The 14042-nt window shown below is 43.4% G+C and overlaps 1 protein-coding gene across 5 annotated transcripts in view; it reads right to left on the minus strand.

Moving 5' to 3' along the window:
- henmt1 (HEN methyltransferase 1) overlaps positions 1-14042 on the minus strand; it is a 113073-nt gene that overhangs the window by 5256 nt on the left and 93775 nt on the right. For all 5 annotated transcript variants that reach the window (XM_087990333.1, XM_087990334.1, XM_087990330.1 and 2 more), the window contains one exon: positions 57-228. In XM_087990333.1, coding sequence (XP_087846459.1) covers positions 57-228 — 172 coding nt within the window. The remainder of the gene's footprint in view (positions 1-56; positions 229-14042) is intronic.

Below are 14042 nucleotides of genomic sequence, written 5' to 3' on the forward strand. Positions count from 1 at the left end.
GTGACTGCCTCTTCAAATTAAATAGAAAATATAGAGATTGATTTCTCACGACTCACCATTTTATATAGCTGTTTGGAATGTTTAGTCTCTATTTGAGGTGCTTTTGATAGCTGTCTCAGAAATATAGATACTTGAGTGCAGAATCCCAACTGCTCTGTCCCGAGAGGTCCTTTTCCTACACCAGTGAATTCCACTTTATAACCAAATTTATTTCCAATGTTCAAAGACCTGAATGTGAAACAGAAAGTTTAAATTACATAGAATGCAATTAACAGTTCCCATTTTAAATAGAAGATAGTCTTCAACTGCATTGTCATGCACAAGAACTGAAATTCAGATAACTTGTTGCCATTGACCCTGTGCTCCACTGCCCTGCTCAGTCACTCCGTAATGAGCCCAGCTGATTTTCTTACTAGTCACATCATATCCCAGAGAGAAACCTGCTTGATGGATCATATTTTGTTTTGTTTCAGTTTTAACAAAGTGGTCTCTCACTGAACCATAAGTATACAATGCTTCAGATTTGGTTTTAATAATAAAACAGAAGCTTAACAAAACAACAAGAAATGAAGACATCAAGACATTGGAGCAGAAGTGGGTCATTCCTTCAGAGGTTACCCAGTGAGTCTATTCTGCCATTTAATAAGATCATGGCATATCTTATAAGTATAATCTTTACTAATGCTGGGCTCTCACTATCTAAATGACACATTTTGCCTCTCAGGCAAAATGAGCAGAGAGTCTGTGAACATTGGGATTACTTTGGTGAAAACAAGGGCTAAATCAGTCCTGTATTATTACCACATACATATGTTTGAACATCTGGTTTAGTCTGCATTTTTAGTCCTAGTGACTTCTTTGCTGGTAGAGATTAAAACACACCACCTTTTGGATGAATGCCTCTGAGAATATACTACTTGCTGAAGACTGCACCAATACTCAAAGTGCTTCAGAAAGTCTTCCAACATATATAAAAGTCCTCTTCAACTTTCCAGGAACAATTGAATAATCGAAGATGATGCAACATCTTTAAGTAACACTCCAGGTCCTCAGCTACTTGGAAGGAAGCAAAGGATACCAGAGAGGGTTCAGAAAAGCTTTACCAGGATGTTGTTGGGAATGGAGGATTTGAGTTTAGATTAGATTAGATTAGATTAGATTAGATTAGAGTGTGGAAACAGGCCCTTCGGCCCAACAAGTCCACACCGACCCGCCGAAGCAAAACCCACCCATACCCCTACATTTACCCCTTACCTAACACTACAGGCAATTTAGTATGGCCAATTCACCTGACCCTGCACATCTTTGGATGGTGGGAGGAAACCGGAGCACCTGGAGGAAACCCACGCAGACACGGGGAGAACGTGCAAACTCCACACAGTCAGTCGCCTGAGGCGGGAATTGAACCCGGGTCTCTGGCGCTGTGAGGCGGCAGTGCTAACCACTGTGCCACCGTGCCGCCCACCGTGCCGTTATAAGGACAGACTGGATAGTCTGGGACTGTTTTCCACTGCAGCATACGAGGTTGAGAGGTGACCTTTATAGGGGGTTTATAAAATCATGAAGGGTATAGATAAGGTGTGTTTTCCCTATGATTGGGAATTTCAAGACTAGGGTGCATATTTGTAATGAGAGAGTGGTAAAATTTTAAAGTCATGAGGGGCAACTTTATTTACAAAGTAGTTCCTGTGTGGAATGAACTTCCAGAGGAAGTGGTGGATTCGAGTACAGTTACAATGTTTAAAAAAACATTTTGTAAGGGCATGAATAAGAAATGTTTGGAAGGATATGGGCCAAGCGAAGGCCATAGTTTAGTTTGGGATTATGGTCGGCATAGATTGGTTGGACCAAAGGGTCTGTGTTCGTGCTGTATGATTCTTAAATATCTGATAATCCTCATTTCCACTTTGCTATCGTTTTGCCACGACCCTTGATTTCCTTAACGATTAAAAATCAATCTCAGCATTCAATATACTTAATGACCCAGCCTAGACAGACCTCTGTGATAAACATCTCCAGAGTTTTAATATCCTCTGACAGAAGAACTCCTCTGTCTTCTCTGTCCTCATCTTTGTCTAAACAAGATAACCCCTTATTCTGAGATTGTGCCCTCTGCTCCTCGACTCTTCCATAAGGGGAAAGAACCTTGTCACACTAACACTATCAAGTCCCCTAATAATTCTTTGTTTCAATAAAGCTGTCTCTCATTCTTCTGAATTCCAATAAGTACAGGCCCAACTGGCTCAAACTCGTCACAAAGCAGTCCTTCTATATTACATATCAGGCTATCGAAACTTCTCTGGACTGCTTCCAATTACAATACATCTTTAATCAGATAAGAGACCCAAACTAATCACAATATTCCAACTTTGGTCTGACCAGTGCTTTAGGAAAACCTTATGACTTTTACACTCCATTACCTTTGAAATAAAATCTAACATCCTCTGTGCCTTCCCTCTTATACACTGAATTTTAATGCTAGACGTGATTCATGACAAAGACTCCCAAACTTCTCTGTTCCATAGCTTCCTGCCGTTTTTGTTCAATGAAATAATATTCAGCTCCACCATTCGTTTCGCCAAAGTGTGAAATTTCACATTTTCCCACATTATATTCCATTTACCAAGTCTTTGCCTCCTCATTTCACCTGTTTATGTCCCTCTGTATCATCTTCACCATTTGACTTCCTCCTTATTTATCTGTCATCCACAAACTTGACTTTAGTACATTCACTTTCTGAATCCTAACTCAATTAATATACATTGCAAATATTGTGATCCCAACACTGATCCCTGCAGCACACCACTTGTTTTAGGTTGCCATCCTGAAGATTCCCCCCCATTATCCCAAATCTCTGTCTTTTACTAATTAGCCAATTCTCTACCCAAGCTAATATACTGCCTTCAACACCATGGCATTTATCTTACTAAGTAGCATCTTTTAAAATGCCTTCTCAAAATCTAAATCTATTACATCCACTGCTTTCTTTTATCTGCTTGAATCTGTGAGACATGACTTCAATTTCCTGAAGCCATGCTGACTTTGATTAAACCCTATCTCTGCCATTTGATCTTTATGGATGTTAAAATTTTCTCAATAATTGATGTTTAGCTAATTGGCCTACAGCTATTTGCATTTTGTTTCCTTCCCTTTTAAATGGAGGCATTACATTGGCAGGTTTCCAAACCTCTGAGGCTTTCACAGAATCTAAGGATTCCTGGAAGATAAGAGTCATAGAATCATGAAATTATCAATACAGAATTCTATAGTCCTTAAAGAATATAGAGAAAGTAGGAATGAGGTCAAACAAGGAGTTAGGAGGGCTAAAAGGAGCAGAGTTAAGGAGAATCCCAAGGCAATTTATACATATATTAGAAACAAGAAGGTAGGTAAAGAAAGAGTAAGCCTACTCAAAGATAGAGGAGGAGATTTTGTGTAGAGCCAAAGGAAATGGGTGAGATCCTTAGTATTCACCAAACAGAAGGACATGAAGAATGTTGAGGTGAGGAAAAGATGTGTGAATACTCTCAGGCAAGTCGACATAATGAAACTTGAAGTGTTGGGTGTCTTAAAATGCATTAAGGTAGACAAGTCCCTATGTAAAAACAATGACTGCAGATGCTGGAAACCAGATTCTGGATTGGTGGTGCTGGAAAAGCACAGAAGTTCAGGCAGCATCCGAGGAGCAGTAAAATCGACGTTTTGGGCAAAAGCCCTTTATGGCCAGATGGGAGCTATCATCAGATATTGCTGGAGACAAGGGACAAAACAGGTGTATTTGCATCCTCTTTGGTGTCAGGTGAGGTTTCAGAGGACTGGAGAATGGTCAATGTTGTTTTCTTTGGTTTAAGAAGGGAAACAGAGATAATCCAAGTAATGTCAGGACAGTGACCCTGAAGACAGTGGTAGGAATGCCATTGGAGAAAATACGGAGAGTCAGGATTTATTCACATTTAGAAGTGAATATACATGTTAAACATAGGCAGCAAGGGTTTGTACGGGGAAGGTTGTGTCTTACCAATTTGATTAGATTAGATTAGATTACAGTGTGGAAACAGGCCCTTCGGCCCAACAAGTCCACACCGACCCGCCGAAGCGAAACCCAACCATACCCCTACATTTACCCCTTACCTAACACTATGGGCAATTTAGTATGGCCAATTCACCTGACCCTGCACATCTTTGGACTGTGGGAGGAAACCGGAGCACCCGGAGGAAACCCACGCAGACACGGGGAGAACGTGCAAACTCCACACAGTCAGTCGCCTGAGGCGGGAATTGAACCCGGATCTCTGGCGCTGTGAGGCAGCAGTGCTAACCACTGTGCCACCGTGCCGCCCACTTTTTTGAGGTGGTGACAAGAATGATTGATGTGGGAAGGTCAGTGGAAACAGTCTACATGACTTCACTAAGGCACATGATAAGGTACCTCATGGCAGGTTGGAACAGAAGTTAAACTCGCAAGGAATCAGAGATGAGCTGGCCAAGTGAATACAAAACTTGGTCATAGAACATAGAACAGTACAGCGCAGAACAGGCCCTTCGGCCCTCAAAGTTGCGCTGACCTGTGCACTAATCTAAGCTCCTCTGCCTACACTATCTCATCATCACACTCTCTGAGTAAAGATCCTGCCTCTGGCATCTGTCTTAAATCTATTACTCTTCAATTTGTAACGATGACACAAAGGTTGGAGGTGCCATTGATAGTATCGAGGGCTATTGCAGGCTGCTGCTCGACACAGACGAGATGCAGAGCTGGGCTGAGAAATGGCAGATGGAGTTCAACCTGGATAAATGCGAAGTGATGCATTTTGGAAGGTCAAACTCAAATGCTGAATATAGGATGAAAGACAGGATTCTTGGAAGTGTGGAGGAACAGAGGGATCTGGGTGTGCAAGTACATAGATCCCTCAAGGTTGCCACCCAAGTGGATAGGGTTGTTAAAAAAGCATATGGTGTTTTGGCTTTCATTAACAGGGTGACCGAGTTTAAGAGATGTGAGGTTTTGCTACAGTTCTACAAGTCCCTGGTGAGACCACACTTGGAATATTGTGTCCAGTTCTGGTTGCCCTACTATAGGAAAGATACAGAGGCTTTGGAGAGGGTGCAAAGAAGGTTTACCCAGGATGCTGCCTGGACTGGAGGGCTTGCCTTATGAAGAAAGGTTGAATAAGCTTGGACTTTTCTCTCTGGAGAGAAGGAGGAAGAGAGGAGATCTGATTGAGGTATACAAGATAATGAGAGGAATAGATAGTCAATAGCCAGAGACTTTTCCCCAGGGCAGGATTGACTGGTACAAGGGGTCATAGTTTGAAGATATTAGGAGGAAAGTATAGAGGAGACGTCAGAGTAGGTTCTTTACGCAGAGAGTTGTGAATGTATGGAATGCATTGCCAGCTGTGGTGGTGGAAGCAGAGTCATTAGGAACATTTAAGCGACTGCTGGACATGCACATGGATAGCAGTGAGCTGAAGGGTGTGTAGGTTAAGTCATTATATTTTACATTAGGATTAAACCTTGGACAAACATCATGTGCCTAAGGGCCTGTTCTGTGCTGTACTGTTCTATGTTAAATGCGTGGCTACAGGGATGGTGCAGGAGGGAGGGATTCCGGTATTTGGATAACTGGGGTTCTTTCTGGGGAAGGTGAGACCTCTATAAACAGGATGGTCTGCAGCTGAACCTGAGGGGCACCAGTATCCTTGGTGGGAGGTTTGCTAGTGCTCTTGGCGGGGGGGGGGGGTTTAACCTAACTCTGCAGGGGCATGGGAACCCAGACTGTAGCTTTAGGGTGCAGGACCTGGAGTGTAGGGAGGTTAGGAACATGGCATCAATTTCAAAGGAGGGTGTCTGTAAACAGGAAAGTGGCTTGAAGTGTGTATACTTCAATGCAAGAAGTATACGAAATAAGGTAGGTGAACTTCCAGCGTGGGTTGGTACCTGGGACTTCGATGTTGTGGCTATTACGGAGACATGGGTAGAACAGGGACAGGATTGGCTGTTGCAGGTCCCAGGGTTTAAATGTTTTAGTAGGGTCAGAGGTGGGGGTAAAAGAGGGGGAGGTGTGGCATTGCTTGTCAAAGATAGTATTACAGCGGTGGAAAGGACGATGGATGAAGACTCGCCATCTGAGGTAGTTTGGGCTGAGGTTAGGAATAGGAAAGGTGAGCTCACCCTATTAAGAGTCTTTTACAGGCCTCCTAATAGTCCTAGAATCGTAGAAGAAAGGATTCAAGAGAAGAGTGAAAGTAATAGGGTGGTTGTTATGGGGGACTTTAACTTTCCTGATATTGATTGGGAAAGCTATAGCTCAAGTTCGTTAGATGGGTCGGTGTTTGTCCAATGTGTGCAGGAGGGTTTCCTGACACAATATGTAGATAGGCCAACAAGAGGTGAGGCCATACTGGATTTGGTTCTGGGTAACGAACCAGGCCAGGTGTTAGAATTAGAGGTAGGTGAGCACTTTGGGGACAGTGACCACAATTCGGTGACTTTTACTCTAGTGATGGAGAGGGATAAGTGTGCACTACAGGTCAAGAGTTATAGCTGGGGGAAGGGAAATTATGATGCGGTGAGGCATGACTTAGGATGTGTGGCTTGGAAAAGTAAGCTTCAAGGCAAGGGCGTAATTGATATGTGGAGCTTGTTCAAGGAGCAACTATTGAGTGTCCTTGATAAGTATGTACTTGTCAGGCAGATAGGAAAGGGTCGTGTGAGGGAGCCGTGGTTTAATAAGGAATTGGAATCCCTTGTTAAATGGAAGAGGGCGGCCTATGTAAAGATGAGGCGTGAAGGTTCAATTGGGGCGATTGAGAGTTATAAGGTAGCCAGGAAAGACCTGAAGAGAGAGCTAAGAGCAGCAAGGAGGGGACATGAAAGGTCCTTAGTTGGTAGGATTAGGGAAAACCCTAAGGCTTTCTATAGGTATGTCAGGAATAAAAGAATGACTAGGGTAGGAATAGGTCCAGTCAAGGATAGCAGTGGGAAGTTGCGTGTGGAGGCTGAAGAGATTGGGGAGACACTGAATGAATACATTTCGTCAGCATTCACTCAGGAACAGGACATTGTTGTCGATGTGAATACTGAGTCACAATTAAGGAGAATGGATGGTTTTGAGGTATGTAGAGAAGAGGTGTTGGAAATTCTGGAAAGGGTGAAAATAGATAAGTCCCTTGGGCCTGATGGCATTTATCCTAGGATTCTCTGGGAAGCAAGGGAGGAGATTGCAGAGCCATTGGCCTTGATTTTTATGTCCTCGTTGTCCACAGGAGTAGTGCCAGAAGATTGGAGGCTAGCAAATGTGGTTCCCTTCTTCAAGAAGGGGAGTAGGGATAACCCTAGTAACTATAGGCCGGTGAGTCTCACTTCTGTTGTGGGCAAAGTCTTAGACAGAATTGTAAGGGATAGGATTTATGAACATCTGGATAGGAATAATGTGATCAAGGATAGTCAGCAGGGTTTTGTGAAGGGCAGGTCGTGCCTCACAAACCTTATTGAATTCTTTGAGAAGGTGACTAAGGGGGTAGACGAGGGTAAAGCGGTAGATGTGGTGTATATGGATTTTAGTAAGGCGTTTGATAAGGTTCCCCATGGTAGACTACTGCAAAAAATACGGAGGTATGGCATTGAGGGGGAGTTGGAGGTTTGGATTAGGAGTTGGCTGGCTGGAAGACGACAGAGGGTAGTAGTTGATGGCAAAGGTTCATCTTGGAGTGCCGTCACTAGCGGTGTTCTACAAGGATCTGTTTTGGGACCATTGCTGTTTATCATTTTTATAAATGACCTGGAGGGGTTAGAAGGTTGGGTGAGCAAGTTTGCGGATGATACGAAAGTCGGAGGAGTTGTAGACAGTGAGGAAGGATGTGGCAGGTTACAGCGGGATATAGATAAGCTGCAGAACTGGGCAGAAAGGTGGCAAATGGAGTTCAATGTAGCTAAGTGTGAGGTGATTCACTTTGGTAAGAGTAACAAAAAGATGGGGTACTGGGCTAATGGTCAGATACTTGGTAGTGTGGATGAGCAGAGGGATCTTGGTGTCCATGTACACAGATCTTTGAAAGTTGCCACCCGGGTAAATAGTGCGGTGAAGAAGGCATATGGCGTACTGGCTTTTATTGGTAGAGTAATTGAGTTCCGGAGTACTGAGGTCATGTTGCAGTTGTATAAGACTCTGGTGCGGCCACATCTGGAGTATTGTGTGCAGTTATGGTCACCATATTATAGGAAGGATGTGGAGGCACTGGAACGGGTGCAGAGAAGGTTTACCAGGATGTTGCCTGGTATGGTAGGAAGATCGTATGAGGAAAGGCTGAGGCACTTGGGGTTGTTTTCATTGGAGAAAAGAAGGTTTAGGAGTGACTTGATAGAGGTGTACAAGATGATTAGGGGTTTAGATTGGGTTGACAGTGAGAATCTTTTTCCACGTATGGAGTCAGCTATTACAAGGGGGCATAGCTTTAAATTAAGGGGGGGTAGGTATAGGACAGATGTTAGGGGTAGGTTCTTTACTTAGCGAGTCGTGAGTTCATGGAATGCCCTGCCAGTAGCAGTGGTGGACTCTCCCTCATTATGGGCATTTAAGTGGGCATTGGATAGGCATATGGAGGATAGTGGGCTAATGTAAGTTAGGTGGGCTTGGATCGGTGCAACATCGAGGGCCGAAGGGCCTGTACTGCGCTGTATTCTTCTATGTTCTGTGTTCCCTCATACAAGCTGACGTCATCATCCTAGGAAAAAGACTTTCACTGTCTACCCTATCTAATAATTTTGTATGCCTCTATCAAATACCCTCTTAGCCCTCTTCTTTCCAATGAGAACAGACCCAAGTCTCTCAGCCTTTCCTCATAAGACCTTCTCTCCAGACCAGACAACATCCTGGTAAATCTCCTCTGCACCTTTACCAATGCTTCCATATCCCGCTTGTAATGGGGCGACCAGAACTGTACATAATATTCCAAGTGTGGCCACACTAGTGTTTTGTATAGTTGCAGCATGACAACTGGAATTCAATCCCTCTACCAATAAACCCTAACACACCGTATTCCTTCTTAACAAAACTATCAACCTGGGTGGCAACTTTCAGGGATCTATGTACATGGACTCCAAAACCCCTCTGCACATCCACACTGCCAAGAATCTTTTCATTGACCCAGTATTCTGCCTTCCTGTTATTCTTCCCAAAGTGAAACACCTCACATTTATCTGTATTGAACTCCATGTGCCATCTTTCAGCCCAATTCTACAGTTTATCCAAGTTCCCCCTGCAACATTCTTCCACACTGTCCACAACTCCACCGACTTTAGTGTCATCTGCAAACTTACTAACCCATCCACCTATGCTTGTATCCAAGTCATTTATAAAATTGACAAACAGCAGTGCTCCCAAAACAGATCCTCGTGGCACACCAGTAGTCACTGTCCAGACAGAATATTTTGCATCAACCACCACTTGCTGCCTTCTTAAAGAAAGCCAGTTCCTAACCCTAACTGCTAAATCACCCTCAATTCCATGCCTCTGCATTTACTCCAACAACCTACCAAGTGGAACCTCATCAAAGGCCGCCTTATTGAAATCCATGTACACCACATCAAATGCCCTACCCTCATCCACATGCTTGGTCACCTTCTCAAAAAACTCAATGAGGTTTGTGAGACATGACTTGCCCTTGATGAAATCATGTTGACGATCTGAAATCAAATTGGTGCTTGCTAGATGATTATAAATCCTATCTCTTTTAATCCTTTCCCAAACCTTTTGTACAACAGACATAAGGCTCACTGGTCTACAATTACTTGGGTCATCTCTAGTGCCCTTCTTGAACAAGGGAATAACATTTGCAATCCTCCAGTCCTCTGGTACTAAACCTGTAGTCAATGACGACTCAAGTATCAAAGCCAAAGACTCTACTATCTCCTCCCTAGCTTTCCAGAGAATCCTTGGATAAATCCTATCCGGCCCAGGGACTTGTGTACTTTTACGTCTTCAAGAATTGATAACATCTCTTCCTTACGAACCTCGATCCTTTCTAGTCCAGTATCTCGTATCTCATTCTTCTCTACAATATTCTCCTTTTTCTGAGTGAAAACCGATGAGAAATATTCGTTTAGCACCTCTCCGATCTCCACAGAGTCCACACACAATTTCCCACTTCTGTTTTTGATTGGCCCTATTCTTACCCTAGTCATCCTTTTATTCCTCACATACCTATAGAAAGCTTTAAGATTCTCCTTTATTCTACCTTCTAAAGGTTGGTCATGCTCCCTCTTTGCTCTTCTTAAATCTCTTTAAATCCTTCCTTGCTAATCTGTAACTCTCCATCACCTCATCTGAGCCACCTCGTCTCAGCATCACATAAGTCTCCTTCATCTGCTTAACAAGATATGCAATTTCTGTAGCAAACCATGGTTCCCTTACCTTATCACTTCCTCTCTGTCTGACAAGGACATAGCTATCAAGGACACGCAATATCTATTCCTTAAACCAGCTCCACATTTCGATTGTCCCCATCCCCTGCATTTTGCTACCCCATTCTATGCATCCTAAGTCTTGCCTAGTCACATTTTAATTGCCACTCCCTGGGGCATGTACCTATCTCTTTCCATCGCTAAACTAAACGTAGCTGAATTATGGTCACTCTCTCCAAAGTGCTCACCTACCACTAATCAAACACCTGGCCTGGTTCATTACCAAGCACCAGATCCAGTGTGGCCTCCCCTCTTGTCGGCCTTTCAACATACTGTGTCTGGAAACCCTCCTGTACACATTGAACAAAAACTGATCCATCCAACGTACTGGAGTTATAGCATTTCCAGTCAATGTTGGGGAAGTTAAAGTTCCCTCATAATGACCACCCTTTTCCTTTCACTCCTACCAAGAATCATTTTGCCAATCCTCTCCTCCACGTCCACAGAACTCTGCAGAGGCCTATAAAAAACTCCCAGCAGTGTTACCTCTTCTCTCCTGTTTCTAACCTCAGCCCATACTACCTCAATAGAAGAGTTCTTGTCAAAAGTTCTTTCAGCCACCGTTAAACTATCTTTGACTAACAAGGCCACACCTTCCCCTGTTTTACCACCTTGCCTGTTCTTAATGAAAGATCTAATCCCTGGAATCTGCAACACTGATTCCTGACCCTGCTCTATCCATGTCTCAGAAATGGCCACAACATCAAAGTCCCAGGTACCTATCCATGCTGCAAGCTCACCTACCTTATTTCGGATACTTCTGGCTTTGAAGTAGACACGCTTCAAACCAGCTTGCTGTCTGCCAGCACATTCCTGTGACCATGAGAAGATGGAGAATGGAAAGGTGCCTTTCAGAATGGAGGTAACTAGTGGTTTGCCGCTGTTCACCTTTGTTGTTTCTAATATATAAATGATGTGCAGGAAAATGTAGGTGGTCTGATCAGTAAGCTTGCGGATGACACCAAAATTGGCAAAGTTGCAGATAGTGAGGAGGACTGTCAAAGGCTGCAGTGGGATATAGACAGATTGCAAGCTGGGGCAGGAAAAAGGTGTTGTGCGTCTTAAACAGTATTAAGGGAGAAAAGACCCCAGGTCCTGATGGGAACTATCCCAAAATATTGAGGGATGGAAGAGAACAAATTACTGGAGCATTGACAGACATCTTTGTTTTCTCTGTGGCCAGAGGGGAGGTCGCAGAGGACTGGAGAATACTGAATGTTGTCCCATTGTTTAAGAAGGGTATCAGGGATAATCCTGGAAATTACAGAGCTGTGAACCTCACATCAGTGATAGGGAAATTATTGGAAAAGGTTCTCAGAGGCACAAAAAGACATGACCCACTCTCACGAGTATCCTTACATACAGATGAGGAAGGACACCACTTCAACTGGGACAACACATCCATCAGAGGACAAGCCAAACAGAGACACACATGAGAATTCGTAGAAGTGTGGCATTCCAGCTGGAACTCTTATCAACAAATACTTTGACTTGGATCTCATTTACCAACCCATGAGAAAAAGACCAGGAAATGACATCACCACAGGCAATGATATTACCAACCCAAGGAAACCTAAACACATAATAGAAAGTGGGCCATGCCACCAGTGCTTCATCCGGAGGCTCACTGATGATGTTACCTCAAATGGTGACGAAACATCTGAAAATGAACCTTCCAGTTCAGTGAGCAAACCTATATCCAGAATCTCACTTTGAGCTACAAATCTTCTCAAAACTTGCTAGTGCTGAAGAATGTTGCAGGTTACACAGGGACAATCGATAAACTGCAGAGCTGGGCTGAGGAGTGGCAAATGGAGTTTAAAATGGAAAAGTGTGAGGTGATTCACTTTGGAAGGAACAGCAGGAATAAAGAGTACTGGGCTAATGGTAAGATTCTTGCATTGTAGATGAGCAACAAGATCTCGGTGTTCATGTGCATAAATCCATGAAAGTTGCCACCCAGGTGGATAGGGTTGTTAAGGCAGCATACGGTATGTTGGTTTTTATTGGTGGACAGATTCAGTTTCGGCGCCACGAGGTCATGCTGCAGCTGTACAAAACTCTGGTGCGGCTGCACTTGGAGTATTGCGTACAGTTCTGGTTACCGCATTACAGAAAGGATGTGGAAGGGTCAAAAAGGGTTCAGAGGCAATTTACTAGGATGTTGCCTGGTATTGAGGGGAGGTTTTGAGGAAAGGCTAAGGGACTTGAGGCTGTTTTCATTAGAAAGAAGAAGTTTGAGAGATGACTTAATTGAGATATGTAAGATAATCAGAGGGTTAGGTAGGGTGGACAGGGAGAGCCTTTTTCCTTGCATGGTGATGGCTAGCACAAGGGGATATAGTTTTAAATTGAGGGGTGATAGACATAGGACAGATGTCAGAGTTTCTTTACTCAGAGCACAGTCAGGGCATGAAATGCTCTGCCTGCAACAGTTATAGACTCACCAACTTTAAGGGCATTTAAATGGTCATTGGATAAACATACGAATGAAAAGGGAATAGTGTAGGACAGATAGGCTTCAGATTGGTTCCACAGGTCCATGCAACATCAAGGGCTGAAGGGCCTGACCTGTGCTGTTATGTTCTATCCTTTTGGCTAGTTTTCTGCCTCTCTGTCTGATGTAGTGTTTGTTACAGTCCTTGCATGCTATTTGTAAATGACATTCGTTTTGCTGATTGTTGATACAGGATTCTTTAGGTTCGTCAGTAGGTGTTCGTGTATTGGCAGGTTTGTGGGCTACCATGATGCCAAGGGGTCAGAGTAGTTTGGTAGTCATCTCCAAGATGTCTTTGATGTTAGGTAGTGTGGCTAGAGTTTCTGGGCTTGTTGTATCTAGTTGTTTGGGTTTGTTGTTTAAGAATCGGCAGACAAAAAGGATGCAGAGGATACAGAAACAGCTAACAAAATGTTACCTGGTTTGCAGCATATTACATATGAGGAGAGATTGGACAAACTTGGCTTGTTTCACTTGAACACAGAAGGATGAGGCGCAACCTAATAGAAGTTTACAAAATTATGAGAGGCATTGTTAGAATGGTTACGGGAGTATTTTTCCCATGGTAGAAATGTCAATTACTAGGGGACATAGGTTTAAGGTAAAAGGGAGTAAATTTAACAGAGAAGTGAGACACAGATTTTTTTTAAACAGAGGATAGTAAGTCCTGGAATGCACTTTCATAGGTGGTAGTGGTTAGCCAGATAAAATAGCAAAGTTTAAGAGGCATCTTAACAGACACATGAATAGACAGCAAATAGAGGAATACAGATTGCATAGAGGCAAAAAGGCTTTTAATTTAGAAAGGCATTATGTGTCAATGCAGTATCGGTGGGCCGAAGGGCCTGTTCCTGTGCTGTAACGTTCTTTGTCCAGCACTATTCACAACTTCTCAATTACTGAAGCAGCACAAGATAACGTGCAACAAAACCTTGACAACATCCAGGCTTGGGTAGAAGTGGAAAATAACATTTGCACCACTTAATTACCATGCATTGACCATCTCCAATAAGACAGAATCTAACCATCTGCCCTTGACAATCAACAGCATTATCATTGCTGAGTCCCCTATCAACATCCT

This window comes from Chiloscyllium plagiosum, unplaced genomic scaffold (assembly GCF_037043375.1).
Source record: "Chiloscyllium plagiosum isolate Xiang-an unplaced genomic scaffold, Cpla_swu_hap1 HiC_scaffold_9, whole genome shotgun sequence".
Lineage (NCBI taxonomy): Eukaryota > Metazoa > Chordata > Chondrichthyes > Orectolobiformes > Hemiscylliidae > Chiloscyllium > Chiloscyllium plagiosum.